At 40.7% G+C, this 27,508-nt stretch overlaps 2 protein-coding genes across 3 annotated transcripts in view; one reads left to right on the top strand and one right to left on the bottom strand.

Moving 5' to 3' along the window:
- The window catches only part of hmgcrb (3-hydroxy-3-methylglutaryl-CoA reductase b), an 11,547-nt gene extending 9,571 nt beyond the window's left edge, over positions 1 to 1,976 (bottom strand). For both annotated transcript variants that reach the window (XM_060890872.1, XM_060890873.1), the window contains exon 1: positions 1,860 to 1,976. The gene's annotated coding sequence lies outside the window, so the exon portion shown is untranslated. The remainder of the gene's footprint in view (positions 1 to 1,859) is intronic.
- Positions 1,977 to 4,271: 2,295 nt separating this feature from the next.
- Positions 4,272 to 27,508, top strand: part of LOC132860360 (uncharacterized) — a 38,322-nt gene continuing 15,085 nt past the window's right edge. Inside the window, exons 1-12 of the mRNA XM_060891547.1 lie at positions 4,272 to 4,299; positions 4,388 to 4,411; positions 4,582 to 4,605; positions 5,193 to 7,145; positions 12,326 to 12,360; positions 14,985 to 15,942; positions 21,870 to 21,974; positions 23,776 to 23,799; positions 23,994 to 24,017; positions 24,512 to 25,271; positions 25,356 to 25,612; positions 26,324 to 26,428. Of these exons, the coding sequence (XP_060747530.1) occupies positions 4,272 to 4,299; positions 4,388 to 4,411; positions 4,582 to 4,605; positions 5,193 to 7,145; positions 12,326 to 12,360; positions 14,985 to 15,942; positions 21,870 to 21,974; positions 23,776 to 23,799; positions 23,994 to 24,017; positions 24,512 to 25,271; positions 25,356 to 25,612; positions 26,324 to 26,428 (4,297 nt within the window). The remainder of the gene's footprint in view (positions 4,300 to 4,387; positions 4,412 to 4,581; positions 4,606 to 5,192; positions 7,146 to 12,325; positions 12,361 to 14,984; positions 15,943 to 21,869; positions 21,975 to 23,775; positions 23,800 to 23,993; positions 24,018 to 24,511; positions 25,272 to 25,355; positions 25,613 to 26,323; positions 26,429 to 27,508) is intronic.

Genomic DNA, 27,508 nt, shown 5'->3' with positions numbered 1-27,508 from the left:
TTATACCAGCTACAGTGATGCAATCGATCATGTTGTTCTCACTGAGCGTTTAGAACATGTGGGGTTCCTCAGGGTTCTATTTTTTGGCTCCTTTGCTCTTTTTTCTCTCTATATGCTCCCACTTGGCTCAATTTTTAGAAAACACGGTTTGTCATTTCGCTGCTATGTGGATGACTCAGGTTTATTTGCCTGTCAAACAAAATTCTGTGGGTCTTGAATCTCTTACGGCATGTTTGGCAGATGTAAAGGCTTGCCTTTCCTTAAATTTTTTAATCTTCAATGAAAAGAAAACTGAAATTATAGTTTTTAGTCCATCTGAATTTTCCCTGAAACTAGATTTGGGAGGGATGTCTTTGTGCCTAAAATCATGGGTAAAAAAATCTGGGTTTCATTTTTGATGATGAACAAAAATTCAGTCGTCAAATTTTGCTTTTTTCAGCTGCGTCTGCTTTCTAAAGCTAAACCTTTTCTTTCTTTTAAAGATTTTGAAAAAGTAATTCACGTTTATTTCATCTAGGCTGGACTACTGTAACTGGCTTTATTTTGGGATCAGCCAGACAGCTTTATCCCGCTTGCAGCTTGTCCAAAATGCTGCGGCTCGACTCTTGTGTGGGGTAAAAAAGAGGGAGCATCTTCTTCTTCTTCTTCTTCCGGCTTTTCCCTTCAGGGGTCGCCACAGTGAATCATCTCTCTCCACCTATCCCTATCTTCTGCATCCTCAACACTTGCACCCACTAGCTTCATATCCTCATTAATTACATCCATATACCTCCTCTTTGACCTTCCTCTTTGCCTCCTGCCTGGCAGCTCCATGTCCAACATTCTCCTACCAATATACTTACTCTCCCTCCTCTGAACATGTCCAAACCATCTTAATCTCGCCTCCCTAACTTTGTCCCCCAAACGTCCAACATGAGCTGTCCCTCTGATGTACTCGTTCCTAATCCTGTCCAATCTCGTCACTCCCAAAGAGAACCTCAACATCTTCAGCTCGGCTACCTCAAGCTCTGACTCCTGTCTCTTCTTCAGTGACACTGTCTCTAAACCATACAGCACGGCCGGTCTCACCACTGTCCTGTACACCTTCCCCTTGATTCTCGCTGATATTTTCCTATCACACTGAACTCCTGACACCTTTCTCCACCCACTCCAAACTGCCTGCACTCGCTTCTTTACCTCTTTCCAACCCTCTCCATTACTCTGGACTACATTGGTTGCCTGTTTGTTTTAGAGTGGATTTTAAAAATTTTGCTCCTTGTTTATAAATCTCTGAATGTTTTGCCTCCCCCCCCCCATCTCAGTGAGTTACTGACTATCAACCCACTAGATCCCTTCAATCTTCCAACCAGGATCTAGTGGGTTGATATTCAGTAACTCACTGAGATAAGGTGATTAATTGTGCTATATAAATAAACTGTCAGTGTCATTGTCATTATCAGAAGGCGTTATAAATAAATAAATATATAAACAATGAACACTTGAGTAAATAACGTGTAAAATGTCCTAAACAGCGTCTAAGATCGGTAATATTTTATATATTTATGTCAAACCGAGACAGCTAACAATTCCTCACCCGTAATCCAACAAACCCGCCGCCGATTGGTCGGACGTTGCGACTTCGAATCATTCGATTCGAGAATTGGACGCAACAGAATTTTCGCAGCCAATCGGATTAGAAATGCGGAATACGGGTAGGAAAAACACATCCGATGCTAACACGTTAGCTAGTTAGCTAACTAGCTACTCCAGTTCCGGTGTCGAATTTAGCCAAGGTCAAAAGACTGGACTCGGTAAAAATGACGTCATTAACAACACAAAGTGTCTGATTTAAGATACAGTGAGAGGTAAAAACATCCTACCTTCATGTGTTAAACCGCTCCACAGTCCGTGTCCGTGTCCGTCATCAGAACTAACTGATGAAACCCACCCTCAATAATGGCTTCCGTGAGTCAACAGCGCCGTGGACACGCCCACCGTGATAACGTCAGGCGTCAGACGACGTCTCGATCACGTCACGTGATCGTGAGTAGGCGTTGGAACTGTTGGAAAGTTATTTACATTGAAATGAAAAGAAAACTACAAGATTTTATTCACAATAGAACACAGATAAATGTTTACACGTTCATTTTACACTTTTGTCCCCTAAATGAGATCATTTCAAATGTTCTGGCATCTTAGCTTCTTAGCTTCGGACCAAGACTGTATGTCACTATTAGTTCTACTTGACCTTAGTGCTGCTGCATTCGACACTATAGATTACAACATTCTCCTAGATCGCTTACAACATTACACAGGTATTCATGGACAAGCTTTAAGTTGGTTTAGCTCCTACCTGTCTGATCGATACCATTCTGTAGAATTAAATGGTGAATCCTCCAGTTTATTACCAGTTAATTATGGGGTCCCAAAAGGATCAGTCCTAGGACCTCTGCTTTTCTCGATATACATGCTTCCATTAGGGAACATTATTAGATGACATGGGATTAGTTTCCACTGTTATGCTGACGATACACAGTTATATATTTCATCAAAACCAGATGAAATAGCTAAATTGTCCAAATTAACTGAGTGCGTTTAAAGAGATAAAATATTGGATGAGCTGTAATTTTCTGTTGTTAAACTCCGATAAGACAGAAATAATGCCAATCAACCTTCCATGCATGTCTTTGACTGGGGAAGAAAACCGGAGTACCCGGAGGAAACCCCAGAGGCACGGGGAGAACATGCAAACTCCACACACAAGGCAGAGGCGGGAATCGAACGCCCAACCCTGGAGGTGTGAGGTGAAAATGCTAACCACTAAGCCACCGTGACCCCCTTTAAAATCATATCGCCCATATTACAAAAACACCTTAGAAATATTGCCAAGCTGAGAAACATCCTGTCTTTATCAATGCCCTTGATCAGATCACATTTTATGACAAATTTATTCAGAAAACCATGAAATTCCAAAAGGTTCACATACTTTTTCTTGCCACTGTACACTACCAATAAAACGACTTTGGAAAAAAGGCATGTTTTAACAAGCCCCTCATACCATGCAGGTGTGAAAAATAAAACAAGGAAGTATAATATATATATATTCTAAGATTTTACTTCTGCGTCGACATTTTATTGTCTGTGGGACATTAATGAATTGATATTGGCAGTTTGGCCTTTTGTTTGTTAAAAAGGTTAGGATTTCTTCAACAGAAGCAATGCTGCGGAGAAGGAAGATGAGAGGTAAGAAATGAAGCTTTAAATGTTTGCCTTTGGGCGATGGCCCTCAGGCAGTAGGGGAGAAAGTAACACACAACACTGTTTTTCTGTAGTTTGTGTAAAAGTACATAGGGTTCATTTTTTTTTAATCTGATGTAATTAAAAACATATATGATACGTCAGTAAAACATTTATTAACTTAGAAATAAATTATTAAAATGCTTCTAAACAAACAAATGAATTCTCAGGTGAAAACTTGGTGGCATTTTATTTTACACCCAGTACCCAATGTCATGTTTTCCCCACTCTCTTCTATATAATGTTAAATATAGTGTACACAAAAATACAGAGTTAACACCACATATTATCTGTTTTATTTACAGGACAAACAGAGGAAACTGAAATAGGTATGTTACACTGCTACATGCTTAAACGCTGCTTTGTTCGGTTTGACATTGCATTTCAGTGCAGCACTTGTTAATTATTCAAACTTTTACTCTTTACTACAGGACTAGAACAAAACTGAAATTCCTTCTTTAAATACTTTATTTTAATTATTTATTCAGTATTTATTTTTACATTATTTAAGGATTTGAAATGTAGAATCAAAGCTCTTGTTAATATGCAGAACTTGAAGGAAAATAAAAGCTGTTTGAAATGAGATGATTCCATGTAGATTTACTTTATAAACCTAGATTAATGCTTCTTTTTCTCCTGTTCATCTTTATTTAAACAGAAACACTGCTTGGTAAGTAATTGTGTTTATTTTTGGATTATAATTATCAATATAATATCACTTGATAATCATATAGAGCAACTAAAATAACAGTTTAATGTTAATGTGGTTTGTTAGGAACAGAATCACCATCAGGTCTAATCCATAATCAATAACAGATCTATATGGGGAAAGAGACATAAAAAAAATACAACACATAAAAAAAAAAAAAAAACATAAATACACAATTCAGACACAATACTTTGTAGACAAACCAATCAGAACTAAACACAGTAAAGGTGAACACAGTAGAGGAGCGACCCAGTGACAGGACAGGGGAGGAGACGGGAGCAAAACCATGATAAAGACACATGGAAAAACTCATGGTGCTTGTATTCTGTCAGACATGTTTTAAACGAGTTTCTCTTAGTCAGCAGTGTTTGTTGTAATAAAATCATTTATCTTGATTCACAGGACGAGGTGAAGAAGATGAAACCTGTAAGTGACCTTTTTAATGTGGTTTAATAAATTAATGGATGAGGCTACAGTGAAGAAACCCATGATATTGATATTTATATCATATTTTAATTATTTAAATAAAATGTGACTTTTTCAGGTGTTTACACAAATAACAAAGTTTTTGTGTTGTGGTTTTGTTTGGTTTTTAGCTTTTCAATACGGAACCAACGTCTGTAAGTAAACACTTTAGTTTTTGTGTCAGATCAGTGTTACATGTCAGACTGCTGGTTTGTCTGGTGATGATACAGGTTATAGCTTCAGTCTTTCACCACTGCAAGAGGCATGATAATATTTATATACGAATATAAGGACATTATTCTCAGTCTCCTCTGTGGTACTCTATACATGTAGCATAGTAGAGATGGAAAGGGTAGAAAGGGTTATTTACTCATTATAAGCTATAAAAAGTCTAATACAACTCATACAATAAACTGTTGCACCACAACAAATACCATTTGGGTTCATTTGAGAAAAATTGCCACCGTAGGGGTTTGTCAGGGGTTCAGTGCCAATCATTACTGGCATAGAGCTATAAGTAAGAAGGCAGAATGTTTCAGTTAATGTCCCTGAATGAAATTGTAGAGCATGTTGTGTTATGCAATATGTATGTTGTGTTATGTATGTCAAGCTTAACCTCATGTTTTACTGAATTTTCATTATGACAAACTACTTAAAATATTTTCTTGTTTTTCTATTCTTTGGTCATTCTGTACTGTTTTGCTCTTATAAATTAGTGTACTTTATTCATTGTGTACCTCAGATCAAGCATCTTCATCCAAATTCACACATTCAGCAAACCCTGATGAAGAGTGTAGATTTATACTGCTGGGAGGTGATGTCGATGCTAATAAGGATGTGTGCAGGATCATATTCAGGAATCAGCAGAACCAACAAAGAACTGAGCTGGATGATTGGGAGCTGCAGGAGAACCGTGTCCACGGAAGACATGTAACTGTGGCCGTCAGTCCTCCTACTTGGTTGGAGCATTTGAGATCATATATATTTCTTTCCAGAGGAATCAAAAGTATTAAAAAGGACATTAAGAAATGTGTGTCAATGGCGTTCCCTGGGCCTAATGCATTTCTATTAGTGATCAGAGATGGACGTGACAATAGAAAAGAACATTACCTTTTAAAAGCAGTCGCTTCAGTGTTTGGGAAAGAGGTTTTAGACTACAGCATGGTGCTGCTCATTAAAGGTTCTGGACAAAAGTGTTCAGATCCTGTCTCAATGAAGTGTGTCAAGAGATGTGGTCAGAGGCATCATGTTCTAGAGGACACTGATAGCAGTGTTCAGGAACTTTTCAGTAAAGTTTTAAGAATGATTGATGACAAAAAAAGGAAGTTCTTTATTCCACCGGAGTATGAAGAATTTATGGAAACTGAATTTGAATTATGGGAAAAGAGAAGAATTTTAAAAATGAATGAATTTCTGGCTAAATGCCAGGATGAGAAAGACAACCTTATTGGAGAACTTAGAAAGAGTGAGAGTGAACTACAAAAGAAGTTGGATGTCTCTAAAAAGAGTGAGCGTGAACTACAAAAGAAGTTGGATGTCTCTAAAAAGAGTGAGAGTGATCTACAAAAGGAGTTGGGTGCTTCCAAATCCAGCAACTATGAACTAAGAAAGAATTGTGAAGTTTTACAAATAAGAGAGAGTGAACTACAAAAGGAGTTGGATGCCTCTAAAAAGAGTGGGAGTGAACTACAAAAGGAGTTGGATGCCTCTAAAAAGAGTGGGAGTGAACTACAAAAGGAGTTGGATGCCTCAAAAGTGAGAGAAGATCAACTAAGAATGGAACTGAACACTAGCCAACAAAGAGAAAATAAACTAAGAAAGCAAATGAAAGATTATGAAACTGAGTGCAGTAAACTAAGGAAGTACTGGGACTTGGATCCTTCTAAGAGTGAATTACAAAAGGAGTTGGATGTCTCTAAAAAGAGTGAGAGTGAACTACAAAAGGAGCTGAATACCTCTGAAAAGAGTGAGAGGAAACTTCAAAAGGAATTGGATGCCTCTAAAAAGAGTGAGAGTGAACTACAAAAGATGTTGGATGCCTCTAAAAAGAGCGAGAGTGAACTACAAAAGGAATTGGATGCCTCTAAAAAGAGTGAGAGTGAACTACAAAAGATGTTGGATGCCTCTAAAAAGAGTGTGAGTGAACTACAAAAGAAGTTGGATGCCTCTAAAAAGAGTGAGAGTGAACTACAAAAGGAGTTGGATGCCTCTAAAAAGAGAGAGAGGGAACTCAAAAAAGATCTGGATGCCTCTAAAAAGAGTGATAGGAAACTACAAAAGGAGCTGGATGTGTCTATTAAGAGTGAGAGTGAACTACAAAAGGAGCTGGATGTGTCTATTAAGAGTGAGAATGAACTACAAAAGAAGTTGGATGCCTCTAAAAAGAGTGTGAGTGAACTGAAAAAAAAGTTGGATGCCTCTAAAAAAAGAGAGCATGAACTACAAAAGGAGCTGGAAGCCTCTAATAAGAGTGAGAGTGAACTACAAAAGGAGTTGGAAGCTACCCAACTAAGAGAAACCAAACTAATGAAAGAATTAGATGATTTCAGAAGAAACGAGTGTAACCCAGGAAGGTTACTGGATTATGCACAACAAAGAGAGAGTGAAGATAGTAAGGAGGACAACAATGAACTAGAACCACAAGCCAGTGGAACCAGGAACCGCAGAGGCAGCAAAGACCTTGATGTTCCAAACTGTAAGGATCATATTTTTATTCTATTTTCATGAACTAACATAAATCCAATAGTTCTATTAATACCCCTTTAATTTAAACCCTCCCATAATTGTTAAGGTTTGTGTTATTTTTTAAAATATATTCCATCTCTTCAACAGAATGATCCATCACCAGAGAAGGCTGATGATTTCCTGACTGGTTACACACACAAAGAAAGTCTTTTCTAAAGAGGCACAGTGAAAGTGTGACAGGAGATTTTTACCAAAGAAAAAATGTAGTCTTTATTAAAGGTCAGAACACTTAATAGAGCCTCATTAGTTCTCACAGTAAATGTACATCATGTGAAAATGCCTCTGATTCAGTGAGAGTGAAAAGCTGCACAATAAAATGAAATGTGAAGACAAACATGACATGAATTGCTTTTTTCAGAATTTTTATCTGAAAACAAACTGTATTTAGTGGGAATGGAAAAGAATTCAATTATTTACTGTAGGTTAAGAAATGTACCATTATGTATTTTATATGTCAACCTTCTCTCTCTCTCTCTCTCTCTCTCTCTCTCTCTCTCTCTTTTGTTCTCTCTCTTTCTCCCTTTCTCTCTCTCTCTCTCTTTCCATCTCTCTCTCTTTCTCTCTCTCTCCCCATCTCTCTCTCCATATATATATATATATATATATATACACATATATCTGTCTCACTTTAGGTTACAGTCATGTGTCAGTCATTTATGATGTTTATAGGGAATTAGGAACATGTGGCACAAAAAAAAAAAAAAACAAAGCCAAGAGAATCGTCACATTGGCTTCCTAAAAAGAAGAAGATTTCAGACTTTTTTCATTAATATAGTAGATTAAATGACAATAAGATATTTATATACAGTAGAAGAGAGAAGAGATCCACTAACATTCCTAGTGTGGAATTTTGTCTCATGGCCTTTAAAATGTTAAGATTTAACAAATGTGTAAAATGTTGTAAAATGACTGACTTGTTTGTGACTATTTTTTAATGTACGCCCCTCCTTGTCTGACATTTTTTACAATCTGCTTCCCAGTTAGTTTCAAATTGTTTCAAAGTCATGAGTAAAAAAAAAACTTAGGAACTTGCTTACAGCTCATTTCTCCAAAAAGACAAACGTGATTTAAACCACATCTGGTCCTCGAAGCGTATTGAAAATAAAGTTGATTTAAGTGGAAAAGCACTTCTAACTGCTTGAATGAGTGTTGACGATAATTAATCATGTAGTGTATTTCAGCACATAAAAAAAAAAAGAGAGAGAAAATGAGAAGAACTTTACCTTCCATCCATCCATCCATCCATCTTCTACCGCTTATCCGGGGCCGGGTCGCGGGGGCAGCAGTCTAAGCAGGGACACCCAGACTTCCCTCTCCCCAGACACTTCCTCCAGCTCCTCCGGGGGAATACCGAGGCGTTCCCAGGCCAGCCGAGAGACATAGTCCCTCCAGCGTGTCCTAGGTCTTCCCCGGGGCCTCCTCCCAGTTGGACATGCCCGGAACACCATCCCAGGGAGGCGTCCAGGAGGCATCCGGAACAGATGCCCGAGCCACCTCAGCTGACCCCTCTCGATGTGGAGGAGCAGCGGCTCTACTCTGAGCTCCTCCCGAGTGACTGAGCTCCTCACCCTATCTCTAAGGGAGCGCCCAGCCACCCTGCGGAGGAAACTCATTTCGGCCGCCTGTATCCGGGATCTTGTCCTTTCGGTCATGACCCAAAGCTCATGACCATAGGTGAGGGTAGGAACGTAGATCGACTGGTAAATAGAGAGCTTTGCCTTGCGGCTCAGCTCTTTCTTCACCACAACAGACCGGTATATCGACCGCATCACTGCAGAAGATACACCGATCCGCCTGTCGATCTCCCGCTCCATCCTTCCCTTACTCGTGAACAAGACCCCAAGATACTTAAACTCTTCCACTTGAGGCAGGGGCTCTCCACCAACCTGAAGGGGGCAAGCCACCCTTTTCCGGCTGAGAACCAAGGCCTCGGACTTGGAGGTGCTGATACTCATCACCGCCGCTTCACACTCAGCTGCAAACCGTCCCAGTGCACTCTGAAGGTCCTGATTTGAAGAAGCCAACAGGACAACATCATCTGCAAAAAGCAGAGACGAAATCCCGTGGTCCCCAAACTGGACTCCCCCCGGCCCCCGGCTGCGCCTAGAAATCCTGTCCATATAAATAATGAACAGAACCGGTGACAAAGGGCAGCCCTGCCGGAGTCCAACATGCACCGGGAACAAGTCTGACTTACTGCCGGCAATGCGAACCAAACTCCTGCTCCGGTCATATAGGGACCGGACAGCCCTTAGCAGAGGGCCCCGGACCCCATACTCCCAGAGCACCCCCCACAGATCACCACGAGGGACACGGTCGAATGCCTTCTCCAGATCCACAAAGCACATGTGGACTGGTTGGGCAAACTCCCATGAACCCTCCAGCAACCTGGTGAGGGTATAGAGATGGTCCAGTGTTCCACGACCGGGACGAAACCCGCATTGTTCCTCCTGAATCCGAGGTTCGACTATCGGCCGGATTCTCCTCTCCAGTATCCTGGCATAGACTTTTCCGGGGAGGCTGAGGAGTGTGATCCCCCTATAGTTGGAACACACCCTCCGGTCCCCTTTCTTAAACAGAGGGACCACCACCCCAGTCTGCCAGTCCAGAGGAACTGTCCCCAGACGCCACGCGATGTTGCAGAGGCGTGTCAACCAAGACAGTCCCACAACATCCAGAGACTTGAGGTACTCAGGGCGGATCTCATCCACCCCCGGTGCCTTGCCACTGAGGAGCTTCTCAACCACCTCAGTGACCTCAGCTTGGGGGATCGACGAGTCCTCAACTGAGCCCTCTGCCTCTGCTTCCTCAGTGGAAGACATGTCGGTGGGGTTGAGGAGATCCTCGAAGTACTCCTTCCACCGTCCGAGAATGTCCCCAGTCGAAGTCAGCAGATTCCCACTCCCACTATAAACAGTGTGAGCAGGGCACTGCTTCCCCCTCCTGAGGCGCCGGACGGTTTGCCAGAATTTCTTCGAGGCCAACCGATAGTCCTTTTCCATGGTCTCACCGAACTCCTCCCAGACCCGAGTTTTTGCCTCTGCAACCACCCGGGCTGAAGCTCGCTTGGCCCTCCGGTACCTATCAGCTGCCTCTGGAGTCCCCCGAGCCAACCAGGCTCGATAGGACTCCTTCTTCAGCTTGACGGCATCCCTTACTTCCGGGGTCCACCACCGGGTTCGGGGATTGCCGCCACGACAGGCACCGGAGACCTTACGGCCACAGCTCCGCGCGGCCGCGTCGACAATGGAGGTGGAGAACATGGTCCACTCAGACTCAATGTCTCCAACCTCCCTCGGGATCTGGTTGAAGCTCTGCCGGAGGTGGGAGTTGAAGATCTCTCTGACCGGAGACTCTGCCAAACGTTCCCAGCGGACCCTCACAGTACGTTTGGGTCTGCCAAGTCTGTCCAACTTCCTCCCTGGCCATCGGATCCAACTCACCACCAGGTGGTGATCAGTTGACAGCTCCGCCCCTCTCTTTACCCGAGTGTCCAAGACATATGGCCGGAGGTCAGATGAAACAACCACAAAGTCGATCATCGACTTCCGACCTAGGGTGTCCTGATGCCATGTGTACTGATGGACACCCTTATGCTTGAACATGGTGTTCGTTATGGACAAACTGTGACTAGCACAGAAGTCCAATAACAGAACACCACTCGGGTTCAGGTCAGGGGGGCCGTTCCTCCCAATCACGCCCCTCCAAGTGTCACTGTCACTGCCCACGTGAGCGTTGAAGTCCCCCAGTAGAACGACGGAGTCCCCGGTCGGAGCACTTTCCAGCACCCCTCCCAGAGACGCCAAGAAGATCGGGTACTCTACACTGCCATTTGGCCCGTAAGCACAAATAACAGTGAGAGGCCTCTCCCCGACCCGAAGGCGCAGGGAAACGACCCTCTCGTTCACTGGGGTAAACTCCAACACATGGCTGCTGAGCTGGGGGGCTATGAGCAAGCCCACACCAGCCCGCCGCCTCTCACCGCGGGCAACTCCAGAGTAGTAGAGGGCCCAGCCTCTCTCGAGGAGTTGGGTTCCAGAGCCCAAGCCGTGCGTGGAGGCGAGCCCAACTATATCTAGTCGGTATCTCTCAACCTCCCGCACCAGCTCAGGCTCCTTCCCCCCCAGCGAGGTGACATTCCATGTCCCTAGAGCCAGATTCCGTGTCTGGGGATTGGGTCGCTGAGGCTCCCACCTTCGACTGCCACCCAATCCACAATGCACCAGCCCCTTACGGTTTCTCCTGCAGGTGGTGGGCCCACAGGAGATCGGCCCCACGTCACTCCTTCGGGCTAAGCCCGGCCGGGCCCCATGGGGTAAGACCCGGCCACCAGGCGCTCGCATGCGAGCCCCAACCCCGGGCCTGGCTCCAGGGTGGGGCCCCGGTTGCGCCATACCGGGCGACGTCACGGACCTTGTTTTAACTTTCTTCATAAGGGTTTTTGAACCGCTCTTTGTCTGGCCCGTCACGCAGGACCTGTTTGCCTTGGGAGACCCTACCAGGGGCAAAAGGCCCCAGACAACATAGCTCCTAGGATCATTCAGGCACTCAAACCCCTCCACCACAATAAGGTGGCGGTTCAAGGAGGGGAACTTTACCTTCATTTCCTGAAATTTACGTCCTGATGTGATAAAAAAACAGAAATGTATTGGAACAGATAAGAAAGTACACTAAATATTTGGTTACATATCCAGTATGCAATACTTAAAAGTACAAATTAAAAAATGAAGATATTTCACGTCCTGAGCCAGGTGTATTTTTTTCTGCATAGAAATCAATTTTGTTTATTTTTATATATTTTGTTGGATAACAGATGTTAAAAGTATCCAAGGTTCAGTGGACATGTAGAACTTGGTGGTGTGTCTGGTTAAAACATGGAACAACTTAATCCCTTTGCTCTCATTTATTCTTATTGACAATAAGGCTTGATGCACAGTACACAGGTCCCACAGGATAAATGGAATGCATAAGAGACACATTATGGTATTGAGGGAATAAATGTAAAAGCAGAACGTTTTCTCTACTTCTGTTTGTTTCAAGTCTACAGTTAGATGATCATGTTTCAAGGTCCAGTTAAGCTTCAGCTTCATTTTTAAAAGATTTTTTTCTCACATGTTCCTCGATTACCAGGTCCTTTGGATCAAAACATCTCCAAACCAGAACACGTCCACCTCCATGTTTAATAGGCTCTTTGGCTGAAATGCTGTATTTGGTGTATTTGTAATGGACTCCGAATAACTCAGTTTTACATTCATCTGTCCAACACACATGCTTGGATATTTTTTCATAAAATGTTTCATGATTATGACACCTTATGTCAGTGACTAAGTAAAGATTCCATTAGTCTGAGAACCAGCCTTGGATGACTCTTGCTACCTCCACCATATTTTAGTTCTGATGGGGTTCCTAAGCATTAGCCTGTGTAGCTAATTGTTCAATATTATTATCTGTTGTACATACAGTAGTAGATTTATTCCATATTTCTAAACCAGTCTGTCATTCTGTCATGCCTTCCTGACACTGTTTAGAGCTCAGACACATTCTCCCAGTTTAAATGTACAGTAGGTTAAAGACATTTCTTTATCCAGACCTACACATAATACATCCCATAACCTTGTGCTCCAGTAGATCTGATAAAATACACATTATCATCTAGTGCTGTTTTATATTATGAACAGCAGCAATGCTAATTTCTCTCCACCTGCTTCTGTGTTTATGTTCTGTAAAGCTGCTTTGAGACAATTGAAAATGTCAGTTGTAAAATGCGCTATTTTATAACCCCTGGTGACCATTCTAAAGAAACCAATCCACACAGCCCCTGCAAGACTACTGTAATGACAGGTCGTGAGACTGAGGATCCATGTGCACGCTTTTAATACAAGCTCGAGGTACAGACAGGCATAGGTCAGAATCGGCAAACACAATATAAAAGGTGAGGCAGAAATCAGAAACGGTAATACAGGCAGAAGGTCGGGGCAGGCGGCAGACAATCACCAAGTAGAGCAAAAACAAAAACAGAGTCAAAACCATGAATACACCGACAGACAAACGCTCAGACCGATAGCAGAGGCAAATCGAGACTTCGCAGAGAAGGGAAGTTCAAGTTCCTGTTTTATAGGACGCCTGTGATTGGGATCAGCTGGTGGTGCAGTAATGACAGGAGCGGTGGCTTGTGCGAGGTGTAGTTCGGGAGTCGTTAGAACTCGGGTGAAGGTTCCCTCTGGTGGCGGTCAGGAGACGAGGCAGGTGCTTCATTCATAACAACTACAAAGAATGTTTCTCATTTTACAGTGCTACGACATCACTCTGGTGTACAGGAAGGGTAAAGCACATGTATCTCGCGGACACCCTTTCTCGAGCTCCAAATGCAGAAGTCCCTTCAGATATCGAAAATGACACATTTAAGGTCATGTCTGCCCGAATGGATGAACTCAGAAAGCATACGACAGAGGATAAGGTGCTACAGGATCTCAGCACTGTGATTTGACGAGGTTGGTCAACTAAAGAGCATAGCTTGTGCCCTGCTGTGCGTCCATACTTTCCTTACAGAGATGAGCTTGCTGTGGAAGACGGAATAGTAATGAAGGGCCACAAAACAGTTATTCCTCGCTCATTACCAGAGATGGGGACTCGAGTCATATGACTTGTCTCGAGTCAGACTTAAGTCGCAAATTTGAGACTTGAGACTTGCTTGACAATTATTAAAAAAAGACTCGACTTGACTTTGACTTGACATTGCACGTGTGACTTATTCCCACCTCTGCTCATTACAGAGAGAATACATCTGTATAGTCCACAGAGGTCATCCTGGTCTGGATGCTACTAAGCACAGAGCTAGAGGAATACTTTTCTTGCCAACAATGACAGCTGATATCTCTGCAGAACTCCTAACATGCTCAGTCTGCAACAGCACAAAGCCACATCAACCGAAAGAACCATTAAAGCCATACCCTGTTCCAGACTTGCCTTGGTCTACTGTGGCAACAGATATGTTTGAGTGGCATGGACAAAACTACCTGGTGCTTGTGGATTCATACTCGGGTTGGAATGAGATTGACCTTCTCCATGACATTACATCATCAGCTGTAATTGAAGAGAAATTTAAAGAGACATTTCTCTGTGCATGGCACACCTCACACACTCATTTCTGATAATGCTAGACAGTACACAAGTGAGCGATTCAGAGACTTTACCAAACAGTGGGACTTTATACATGCCATCAGTATTCCAGAGTTCCCACAATCAAATGGCCTGGCAGAGAGAGCAGTCCACAGTGCCAAACAGCTGATGGAGAAATCTCACAGAGATGGGATAGATGTATTTCTCAAACTCCTCTCAAAATCTGAGAAACATTCCTTGAGACCCAATGTTGGGTTCCCCTGCACAACGGCTGCTGTCACGACAGACACGGTCAGCCATTCCTGTTAATTCTAGTTTATTGGAGTCAGCCCCTAAACATGCCCAGCAAATCACTGCTCAGCTCCGTATCATAATGACCCAGAAGCTGTACTACGATGCCTCAAGTCATCCACTGCAACAATTGGCAGAGGGACAAGATGTTAGAATGCAAACCCCAAACAATTTAATCTGATGTAATTATAAACATACAAATGATGCTAAGATATGTCAGTAAAACATTTATTAACTTATATAAATATAGTGTGTGCAAAAATACAGAGTTAACACCACATATCATCATTTTATTTGCAGGACAAACAGAGGAAACTGAACTAGGTATGTTACACTGCTACATGCTTAAACGGCACTTCAGTGCAGCACTTGTTAAAAGAGTGAGAGTGAACTACAAAAGAAGTTGGATGCCTCTAAAAAGAGTGAGAGTGAACTACAAAAGAAGTTGGATGCCTCTAAAAAGAGTGAGAGTGAACTACAAAAGTGGTTGGATGCCTCTAAAAAGAGTGAGAGTGAACTGAACAAAGATCTAGATGCCTCTAAAAAGAGTGAGAGTGAACTGAAAAAAGATCTAGATGCCTCTAGAATGAGTGAGAGTGAACTACAAAAGGAGTTGGATGCCTCTAAAAAGAGTGAGAGTGAACTGAAAAAAGATCTAGATGCCTCTAAAAAGAGTGAGAGTGAACTACAAAAGGAGTTGGATGCCTCTAAAAAGAGTGAGAGTGAACTGAAAAAAGATCTAGATGCCTCTAAAAAGAGTGAGAGTGAACTACAAAAGGAGTTGGATGCCTCTAAAAAGAGTGAGAGTGAACTGAACAAAGATCTAGATGCCTCTAAAAAGAGTGAGAGTGAACTGAAAAAAGATCTAGATGCCTCTAGAATGAGTGAGAGTGAACTACAAAAGGAGTTGGATGCCTCTAAAAAGAGTGAGAGTGAACTACAAAAGAAGCTGGATGCCTCTAAAAAGAGTGAGAGTGAACTGAACAAAGATCTAGATGCCTCTAGAAAGAGTGAGAGTGAACTGCAAAATGAGTTGGATGCCTCTAAAAAGAGTGAGAGTGAACTGAAAAAAGATCTAGATGCCTCTAAAAAGAGAGAGCATGAACTACAAAAGGAGTTGGAAGCTACTCAACTAAGAGAAACCAAACTAATAAAAGAATTAGATGATTTCAGAAGAAACGAGTGTAACCCAGGAAGGTTACTGGATTCTGCACAACAAAGAGAGAGTGAAGTTAATAAGGAGGACTGTGGTGTAAAAAAGGACAACACTGTACAAGAACCACAAGCCAGTGGAACCAGGAACCGCAGAGGCAGCAAAGACCTTGAAGTTCCAAACTGTAAGGATCATATTTTTATTCTATTTTCATGAACGTAACTAACATAAATCCAATAGTTCTATTAGTAATAGTTCTAATAGTGCCCCTTTTGAATGTTGCATAATCATGTAAATTATTTCTGAAATTCTCCAGTTTCCACTGATCAGTCTCACCATTATTTGGACACGGATGGATGGAAGGATAGAAATGGATAGAAGGACAGACTTTAAGTGAGTACGAGAACATTTAAAACTATAAGATGCATGTTAACGGTTGGGTTCACTGACTTTAGTCAGTTTCTTACCCAAAGAGCAATCTAACAATATTAAAGGCTATAAATCATTAATAAATATAATCATTAACATGTTATTGTTTATATATTTTTATAGGCTTAATCCATCACAAGACAAGGCTGAGGCTGTGGGAAGTGTAAATAAAAATATTGTGTAATATTATGTAGGGGGATTGCCAATTATTTTTTATGCTGTTTTTACTGTGTGTTACAGCCTGTTTCTGTCCTGTTCTTGTGCGTACACAGGACAGATTCTATGACTGCAGTGTAGAACAGCATCAACAGCTCCTGTGGCAGACCAGACTTCCTTAATTGACGTAGAAAGTACATCCTATGCTGGGCCTTTTTGATGATATAGTTTATGTTGCACTCCCATTTCAGGTCTTGGGAAATGGTAGTGCACAGAAACTTGAAGGTCTCCACAGATGACACCGGGCTGTTTGATATTGTGAGGGGGAGTAGTGTTGAGGGGTCTTCCCTAAAGTCCACTATCTCCACAGTTTTGAGGGTGTTTAGCTCTAGACTGTTCTGACTGCACAATAGCACCAGCCGCTTCTGGTCCTGCCGGTATGCAGACTCGTCGCCATCTTGGATGAGACCGATGAGCGAAGTATCATCTGCAAATTTCAGGAGTTTAACAGTTTGGTCACTTGAAGTGCAGTCATTAGTGTAGAGGGAGAATAGCAGTGGGGAGAGGACACATCCCTGAGGAGCGCCAGTGCTGATTGTCCAAATGCTGGAGGTGACACCTCCCAGTCTCACCTGTTGTTTCCTTCCTGAAAAGGAAAGGTGATCCACTGACAGATGGAAGGATGTACAGTGAGCCTTAGTTGTTCTTTTTTTAAGTTTTATCTGAAAACAAACTCTATTTAATGGGAACTGAAACAAATTCAATTATTTACTGTAGGTTAGGAAATGCACCATTATGTATTTTATGTCAACCTTCTCTCTCTCTCTCTCTCTCTCTCTCTCTCTCTCTCTCTCTCTCTCTCTCTCTCTCTACGATGTAGAATTCATAGTGGATTCTATGATGATGAGCTGACCAGGTCCTTTGGTTCAAAAAACATCTCCAAACCAGATCGCTTCCACCTCCATGTTTTATAGGCTCTTTTGATGAAATGCTGTGTTTGGTTTACGTCAAAAATTCCCTCTGTAATGGACTCCAAATAACTCAGTTTTAGATTCGTCTGTCCAACACACATGTAGATCTGATAACATACACATTATCGTCTAGTGCTGTTTTATATTATGGACAGCAGCTATGCTAATTTCTCTCCACCTGCTTCTAACCACCAAAACAACCAGATCCAGTTGTGTTCTGTGTCATGAAGATTTCAGCCCAACCCTGTGAGGATCCTAAAGCATCTATAGATGTTCCAGCTCCAGTTGGGTTCCTCTTCATGAAGACCACAGACATTTAAAGTGGAGATTAAAGAGGTGTTTTTTAAGGACAACAACTTCCTCATCAATTCACGATTGTAAGACTGTATCTGACTATAGAAAGGACATTATTCATAATAACACTCTCTGGTGTTTATAACAGTTTATAATCCAGAGATGGGGGACTCGAGTCATATGACTTGACTCGAGTCAGACTTAAGTCGCACATTTGAGACTTGAGACTTGCTTGGCAAATATTAAAAAAAGACTTGACTTGACTTTGTTTTAACTTGTTTTTTTTGTTTGTTTCTTTAAACGCACACAAGAGCGTTTTTTGTTTTTGAACGCACACAAGAGCGTCATCTAACCACGTGACACAGCAGCCAAGCAGAGGGAGCGCGCGCACTAACTAATAAACCTTAACAGTCGTGACGAAACATGGAAGGCGCTACACCAAAAATAATTAAGTTCGGGTACCGGGATTTTGTGCAAGATGAGGAGAAGAACAGAAGTATGCGACCACATCGCTCACATTTGAATGACAAAGTTCTATCTAATTAATTTTTTTGCAAGCGCAATGTAGTGTAAATGGTTGGTCACTGTTCTTGTGGAAATGTCAGCTGTTTTGCAATAGCACTTATAATTGGTCTTCAGTGTTAGGCTTTGAGTGAAAAGTGTATGGATTTTTTTATGGGGATGCACATATATATTCATCCTTTTCATTCATCTTCTACCGCTTATCCGAACTACCTCGGGTCACGGGGAGCCTGTGCCTATCTCAGGCGTCATCGGGCATCAAGGCAGGATACACCCTGGACGGAGTGCCAACCCATCACAGGGCACACACACACACTCTCATTCACTCACGCAATCACACACTACGGACAATTTTCCAGAGATGCCAATCAACCTACCATGCATGTCTTTGGACCGGGGGAGGAAACCGGAGTACCAGGAGGAAACCCCCGAGGCACGGAGAGAACATGCAAACTCCACACACACAAGGCGGAGGGGAGGCACATATATATATAAAAAAACCATAAATATAAAAATTAAAAATTTCAGAGTTGCAACCACAGCCATATTCTTGTCTCGCATGCACACGCACACACATTCAATTTAAAGGGACAGTTCACCCAAAAATAAAAAATCTTTCATAATTTTCTCACCCTCATGATGTTACAAACCTGTATAAATTTCTTTGTTTAGATGAACACGGAGGAAGATATTTTAAGGAATGTTTGTAACCAAACCCTTTATGAGCCCCATTCACTTCCACAGTATTCTTTTTTCCCCACTATGGAAGTGAATGGGGCTCATAAATGGTTTGGTTACAAACATTCCTTAAAATATCTTCCTCCGTGTTCATCAAAACAAAGAAATTGTAGATACATGTAGATTCCTCAACATCTACATGTGTGTTCATCAAAACAAAGAAATAAATTATACAGGTTTGTAACATCATAAGGGTGAGAAAAAGATGTCAGATGTTTCATTTTTATATATATATATATAATAATTTTTTGGTGCAAATAAAACTCTCATAGTCCATAAATACTGTAGATTTAACTTTGTTTAATATATACATTTAGTTAAATCATCAAACATCTGTATGACTTGCCAGTGACTTGCTTGACTCAAGCTACGACTTGACTTTCTTGACATAAAGCGGTGACTTGACTTGACTTGACTCTCACAAAAAATGACTCAGACTTGCTTGAGACTTGAAGGTTAAGACTTGAGACTTACTTGAGACTTGCACATGTGTGACTTATTCCCACCTCTGTTATAATCACACCCTGCAGTGTCACACACACATGAGGATGAGGTTCATTTTTGAGTCTGGTTCCTCTCAAGGTTTCTTTCTCTTCCATCTAAGGGAGTTTTTCCTCACTACAGTCTCCTCACTCTTGCCTTTAAGCTTGACACCTGATCACCTGACAACTTGGTCATTCAGGTCAAAGTCCAGATGAAATTAAAAGTCAGTCACATGTCAGTTTCCTATCGCTCAGAGACGTAACAGATGAAGATTGGAATCAGATACACTTTGTAGTAAAGGCAGTTCGAGAATCCAGAATATTGATGCGTTACATCTTCAGACTCGGATCCGACTCCCTGGCGAACGACACATGACTCCACACTCTGATTGTTTGCCTGTTACAGCGTGTTGTGGTTTGTGTCCTTGAAAAACATGGACGACGCACAAAAAACGGCAAAATGAACACTTAAGGTAGTCGAACAGTGCTGAAGATTATTTCAAAGCTTTTGCAGTAATCGTATTGCATACAGAAGACAATATATATCTGTTAAACTTTGTGAAAAGGAGGAACTTGAGGAAATGGCATGACACGTGAGCTCTAAGACAGGTAAGATGCAGGCGGGACTCTGCTTTAACTGGTTTAACTTATACAGTATCTAAAATGTTATTTTGGTACGTGTCACACATATGATACCATTATCTGATAACATTATACAGACGTTATATTATGTATATATTATTTGATTTTATTACCATTTCATTTAGGTAAACTTTCTAATATAGTCCATTTAAATAGGGCAGGATCAACGGTGTTAAGATTATTATAGTTGTTTTTATTTCATTTTGTTCCCTTTTTATGTGAAGTAGGAAATAAAATATAAAAATAAAAAATGGATTCTGTAATGTTAACCCTTATGTGATTCATATATGCTACCAATAAATGGACTTTGAATTAAAAAGCATGTTTATACAAACCCTCCTCCATGTAGCTGTGAAAGTAAAAACAAGGAAGTATAATATATAAGCTGAGAGATTTTACTTCTGCGTCGAAGTTTTATTGTCTGTGTGACGTTAATGAATTAACATTCACAGTTTGGCCTTTTGTTTGTTATAAAGTTTAGGATTTTATCAACAGAAACAATGGTGCGGAGAAGGAAGACGAGAGGTAAGAAATGAAGCTTTAAATGTTTGCCTTTGGGCGATGGCCCTCAGGCAGTAGGGGAGAAAATAACACACAACTTAACACTGTTTTTCTGTAGTTTTTCTGTACTAAAAGTACAGAACCCAGAAAAGGGTTCAAAGTTTTATAAATATTTTTCATTATTAACTTCGAACAAGGGGGGCACGGTGGCTTAGTGGTTAGCACGTTCGCCTCACACCACCAGGGTTGGGGGTTCGATTCCCGCCTCCACCTTGTGTGTATGGAGTTTGCATGTTCTCCCCATGCCTCGGGGAGAGTGTGTGTGTGTGTACCCTGCGATGGGTTGGCACTCCGTCCAGGGTGTATCCTGCCTTGATGCCCGATGATGCCTGAGATAGGCACAGGCTCCCCGTGACCCGAGGTAGTTCGGATAAGCGGTAGAAGATGAATGAATGAACTTCGAACAAATCAGAGACATGAAATCTTAAACTGTGTCATGTGACCATACGACAGCTTAAAACCTTAAAATCCAACATTTATTAACATTATTAAAAATGCTTCTAAATAAACAAATGAATTCTCAGTTGAAAACCTAAAGGCATTTTATTTTTACACCCTTACCTTAAAATCCACCTTAAACAATTTAATTTGATGTAATTAAAAACATACAAATGATGCTAAGATATGTCAGTAAACATTTATTAACTTAAATAAATAAATGATTAAAAATGCTTCTAAATAAACAAATGAATTCTCAGGTGAAAACTTGGTGGCATTTTATTTTTACACACAGTACTCAATGTCATGTTTTGCCCCACTCTCCTCTATATAGTGTTAAATATAGTGTACACAAAAATACAGAGTTAACACCACATATTACAGTTGCAATCAGAAATCATTGAGAGCATTATAAGGAAGTTTAAAACTTATGGAACAGCTGCAAACCTTCCTGGCTGTGGAAGAAAGCCCACAATTCCATCAAGGGCCCTTAGCAACTTAGTCAGGACAGCTAAGAAAAACCCCTGTGTGACTGCAAGAAAGCAAAAGGATGACCTGATGAGAGCTGGTACAAGTGCTTCAGTGGCAACTATAAGACGTGCACTGAATAATCAAGGACTTCATGGCCGGACCCCAAGACGCACTCCACTCTTGACCTCAAGGAACATCAGGAGTCGAATAGAATATTCCAGGAGGAATTTGGATAAATCTACATAATTCTGGGAGACAGTTCTATGGACTGATGAAACCAAACTGGAACCTTTTGGACCAGCAGTACATCTGGCGTACAAAAGGTCAGGCTTATGACCAAAAGAATTCCATCCCCACGGTCAAGCACGGAGGTGGGTCATTGATGTTGTGGGGCTGTTTTTCTGTAGCAGGAGCTGGCAATCTTGATCGTTTACCTGGCATCATGGATTCCCAGAAATACCAGGTCATTTTAAAGAAGAACGTGATGCCTTCTGTTGACAAATTAAACCTTGGTGATCATTGGATCTTCCAGCAAGACAATGATCCCATGCACACCTCCAAATCAACTAATGCTTGGTTGGGGAAAAGATGCTGGAGCGTCCTGGAGTGGCCTTCTCAGTCACCAGATTTAAATCCAATTGAAAATCTTTGGTGGGATTTGAAGAAGGCAGTTGCAGCATGGAAGCCATCAAACATCACTGAGTTACAGACTTTTGCATGTGAAGAAAAGATTCCAAAGATTCCAATGGAGAGGTGTAAGAAGCTTGTCATCACTTATCGAAACCGTTTGTTAGAAGTTATAAAAAATAAAGGACACTCCACAAGGTACAGTACTGAAGCTGGGGGTTGAATAATACTGCACATGCTCATGTGTTACGAGAGTTACAATTTTCATTTAAACTTCAAAGTTCAGTCAACTTCTTAAGTTAAGTCAACTTTATTTATCAATAAATATTTTTTGTTATTTCACAAGGTTTTTTTTTTCATTGATTTTCATTATCTGTTATCAACATCCACGGTGGCTTAGTGGTTAGCACGTTTGCCTCACACCTCCAGGGTTGGGGGTTCGATTCCCGCCGCCACCTTGTGTGTGTGGAGTTTGCATGTTCTCCCCGTGCCTCGGGGGTTTCCTCCGGGTACTCCGGTTTCCTCCCCCGGTCCAAAGACATGCATGGTAGGTTGATTGGCATCTCTGGAAAATTGTCCGTAGTGTGTGATTGCGTGAGTGAATGAGAGTGTGTGTGTGCCCTGCGATGGGTTGGCACTCCGTCCAGGGTGTATCCTGCCTTGATGCCCGATGACGCCTGAGATAGGCACAGGCTCCCCATGACCCGAGGTAGTTCGGATAAGTGGTAGAAAATGAGTGAGTGAGAGTGTTATCAACATCACTATAATGTCTTTTGAGGTGAGGGGGTTGAATATTTCTGATTGCAACTGTATCTGTTTTATTTACAGGACAAACAGAGGGAACTGAACTAGGTATGTTACACTGCTACATGCTTAAACGCTGCTCTGTTCGGTTTGACATCGAATACGTACCTTTCAGTGCAACACTTGTTAATTATCAAAACAACTTTTACTCTTTACTACAGGAATGGAACAAAACTGAAAATAATAAAAATAATTCTTTCTTTAAATAATTTATTTTAATTATTTATTCAATATTTATTTTTACGTTATTCAATGACATTATTTAAGGATTTGAAATGTAGAATCAAAGATCTTGTTAATATGCAGAACTTGAAGCAATAAGCGATTTGGAAAATAAAAGCTGTTTGAAATGAGAACTGATTCCATGTAGATTTATTTTATAAACCTACTGTAGATTAATGCTTCTTTGTCTCCTGTTCATCTTTATTTAAACAGAAAAACTGCTTGGTAAGTAATTTTGTTTATTTTTGCATTATAATGATCAATATAATATCACTTGATAATCATATAGAGCAACTAAAATAATAGTTTAATGTTAATGTGGTTTGTTAGGAACAGAATCACCATCAGGTCTAATCCATAATCAATAACAGATCTATATGGGGAAAGAGACATAAAAAATGCAACACATAAAATATAAAAACATAAATACACAATTCAGACACAAAATTTTGTAGACAAACCAATCAGAACTAAACACAGTAAAGGTGAACACAGTAGAGGAGCGACCCAGTGACAGGACAGGGGAGGAGACGGGAGCAAAACCATGATAAAGACACATGGAAAAACTCATGGTGCTTGTATTCTGTTAGAAATGTTTTAAACGAGTTTCTCTTAGTCAGCAGTGTTTGTTGTAATAAAATCTTTTGTCTTGCTTCACAGGACAAGATGAAGAAGATGAAACCTGTAAGTGACCTTTTTAGTGTAGTTTAATAAATTCATGGATGAGGCTAAAGTGAAGAAACCCATGATATGAATATTTATTTTTATCATTTTATCATTTTTTTAATATTTTAATCATTTAAATAAAATGTTGTGACTTTTTCAGGTGTTTAAACAAATAACAAAGTTTTTGTGTTGTGGTTTTGTTTGGTTTTTAGTTTTTCAAAATGGAGCCAACTTCTGTAAGTAAACACTTTAGTTTTTGTGTCAGATCAGTGTTACATGTCAGACTGCTGGTTTGTCTGGTGATGATACAGGTTATAGCTTCAGTCTTCACTGCAAGAGGCATGATAATATTTATATTCTAACATGAGGACGTTATTCTCAGTCTCCTCTGTGGTACTCTAAGCATGTAGCATGTAGTAGAGATGGGAGAAAGACATATAGAAATGGTCATTTACTCATTATAAGCTATAAAAAGTCTAATACAACTCATACAATAAACTGTTGCACCACAACAAATACCATTTGGGTTCATTTGTGAAAAATTGGCACCGTAGGGGGTTGTCAGGGGTTCAGTGCCAATCATTACTGGCATAGAGCTATAAGTAATGCAGAAGGCAGAATATTCATTATAACAAACTACTTAAAATATTTTTTTATTTTTCTACTCTTTGGTCATTCAGTACTGTTTTGCTCTTATAAATTAGTGTACTTTATTCATTGTGTACCTCAGATGTAACATCTACATCCAAATTCACACATTCAGCAAACCCTGATGAAGAGTGTAGATTTATACTGCTGGGAGGTGATGTTGATGCTAATAAGGAAGTGTGCAGGATTATATTCAGGAATCAGCAGAACCAACAAAGAACTGATCTGGATGATTGGGAGCTGCAGGAGAACCGTGTCCAGGGAAGACATGTAACTGTGGCCATCAGTCCCACTACTTGGTTGGAGCATTTGAGATCATTTTTATTTCAATTCTGGGCAATCAGAAGTATTAAAAAGGACATTAAGAAATGTTTGTCAGTGACGTTCCCTGGGCCTAATGCATTTCTATTAGTGATCAACGATGGACGTGACAATGGAAAAGAACATTATCTCTTAGAAGCAGTTGATTCAGTGTTTGGGAAAAAGGCCTTAGACTACAGCATGGTGCTGCTCATTAAAGGTTCTGGACAAAAGCGTTCAGATCATCTCTCAATGGAGTGTGTCAAGAGATGTGGCCAGAGGCATCATGTTCTAGAGGACACTGATAGCAGCGTTCAGGAACTTTTCAGTAAAGTTTTAAGTATGGTTGTTGGCAAAAAAAGTAAGTTCTGTATTCCACCAAAGTACGAAAAATTTATGGAAACTGATTTTGAATCATGGGAAAAGAGAAGAATTTCAAAAATGAATGAATTTCTGGCTGAATGCCAGGATGAGAAAGACAACCTTATTGGAGAACTTGATGCCTCTAATAAGAGAGAGAGTGAACTACAAAAGAAGTTGGATGCTTCCAAATGCAGCAACTGTGAACTAAGAAACAATTATGAAGTTTTACAGATAAGAGACCGTGAACTACAAAAGAAGTTGGAAGCCTCTAAAAAGAGAGAGCGTGAACTACAAAAGGAGTTGGAAGCTACCCAACTAAGAGAAACCAAACTAATAAAAGAATTAGATGATTTCAGAAGAAACCAGTATAACCCAGGAAGGTTACTGGATTCTGCACAACAAAGAAAGAGTGAAGATAGTAAGGAGGACTGTGGTGTAAAAAAGGACAACACTGTACAAGAACCACAAGCCAGTGGAACCAGGAAACGCAGAGGCAGCAAAGACATTGAAGTTCCAAACTGTAAGGATCATATTTTTATTCTATTTTCATGAACTAACATAAATCCAATAGATCTATTACAGTTTTTCTCAGTCGTTTTGGAACGTTTCTCAGATCAGAAATGAAATTCTCAAAACTACTTGTTCAACCTCGACATCATTTAGTCATTTGTGCTCATCATAAGAACATTTATCGTTGCTTTGATCAAATTGCAAATGCTTTGGTACATCATTTAATGGATTGTGTACAAGTGTCTGCTGTTTCCTACATTATCCAAGTATGTTATACATTACATTATATAAGTTGTTTATGTCATGTTGATCAAAATGTATTATACTGGTTTCACCTAAATGGTCTGAACTCCCAAAACATTTAGGCATCAGTTCATTGCACAAGTCATTGTGTGCAAAATGGTTAAACCAGTTGTCAAAATTTGTCAAGCTCTTCACAGTTCTATTAAACTTTTCTTGTAACTGTGTCTTGAATTGATGAACTGTGCAGATGAACCTTGAATGTCACTAATGAATGGGATATAATGAAATTGGAGTCACGTGAACCACCTTACAACTTTATATATGTGGGTGATGCTGGCTTCAATCTGAGCAAAAGCAAAAGACGTGGTCGAAATGTCGACCACAGAGCTACTGTTGATTTGCCAGGCCAGCGGGGAGGAAATATTACTGTGTGTTGCTATGTCAGAGCAGGGTGTGCTATCTCATATTCACCTTATAGACTTGTACAACACACAGCATCTCCTCACCTTCTTAGAGACCCTCTATAGGGCTCTCATCCCTGATGATGAGATGGGTCCATTTCGAGATGATTTACACTACCAAAGTATTTGATACTTTGGGATAATGTGAGTTTCCATCACTCAAACACCATCAGGCAGTGGTTTCTGACGCATAACAGGATGCTGAGTCCATTTCTCCCACCCTATTCCCCATTCCTCATCCCAATTGAGGAGTTCTATTCAGCATGGAGGTTGAAGGTCTATGATTGTCAGCCACATAGATGACCCTGCTGGCTGCCATGGATGCAGCATGTGAAGACATCACAGCGGAAGCCTGCAGAGGCTGGATAAGACATTCCAGAAGATTTTTTCCACGCTGTATTGCAAGGGATGATATCTGTTGTGATGTGGATGAAAATCTGTTGGCCGACAGACTGGGATGTCAGGGGGTAGAGACAGATTGCACTGTATAGTGCAGCATGCACAGTTCTGCCTAAGAAGTGTTTCCTATGTTTACCTTTCGGAATTTTAATTTGTGTCTTTTTATTTTCTATCACAATGACGTAATTTTTTTGTCGGTCCACTAGTAAAGAAAAATAAAAAAGTGTGAATCCTGTCCAGTCTCTTACAATCAATATCCCACATACAGTACAGTAATGTGTAAATTTGTGCTGTTGAAATTCATAGTTGTCACTTAAAAGAAATTCAGCCTTGTGCATTTTCAATACTTGTAACCCAAAACATAGTTTACATCAGGAAATACTAAAATAAAGCAGTCATATTGAAAAAAATGACTAAACATTTTCACTATCTTGTTCGTAAACAATGATAAAAGGACTTGTTATTTTGATGGCAATGATATGTTCGTTGACACAAATACCTTTGAGAGAAGTACTAAGGATTTTGAGCAAAAAACAGGCTTTTGCAAGAAATCCAATGTATTTTGCTGTTTGTACACATTGTTTTGAGAATGCACTTACTGATTTGCAAATCTAAGGGTGATTCGAGAAATTCGAGTAACTGAGAAAAGCTGTAATACCCCTTTAATTTAAACACTCCCATATTTGTTAAGGTTTGTGTTATTTTTTTAAATATATTCCATCTCTTCAACAGAATGATCCAAGACACCATGTGTGGACAATTACATTTAAAGCAGGAGCCATGTCTGCTCTAAAATAATTACC

This window comes from Tachysurus vachellii, chromosome 17 (assembly GCF_030014155.1).
Source record: "Tachysurus vachellii isolate PV-2020 chromosome 17, HZAU_Pvac_v1, whole genome shotgun sequence".
In the NCBI taxonomy this organism is placed as follows: Eukaryota; Metazoa; Chordata; class Actinopteri; order Siluriformes; family Bagridae; genus Tachysurus; species Tachysurus vachellii.
This window is presented reverse-complemented; position numbering and strand designations above follow the sequence as displayed.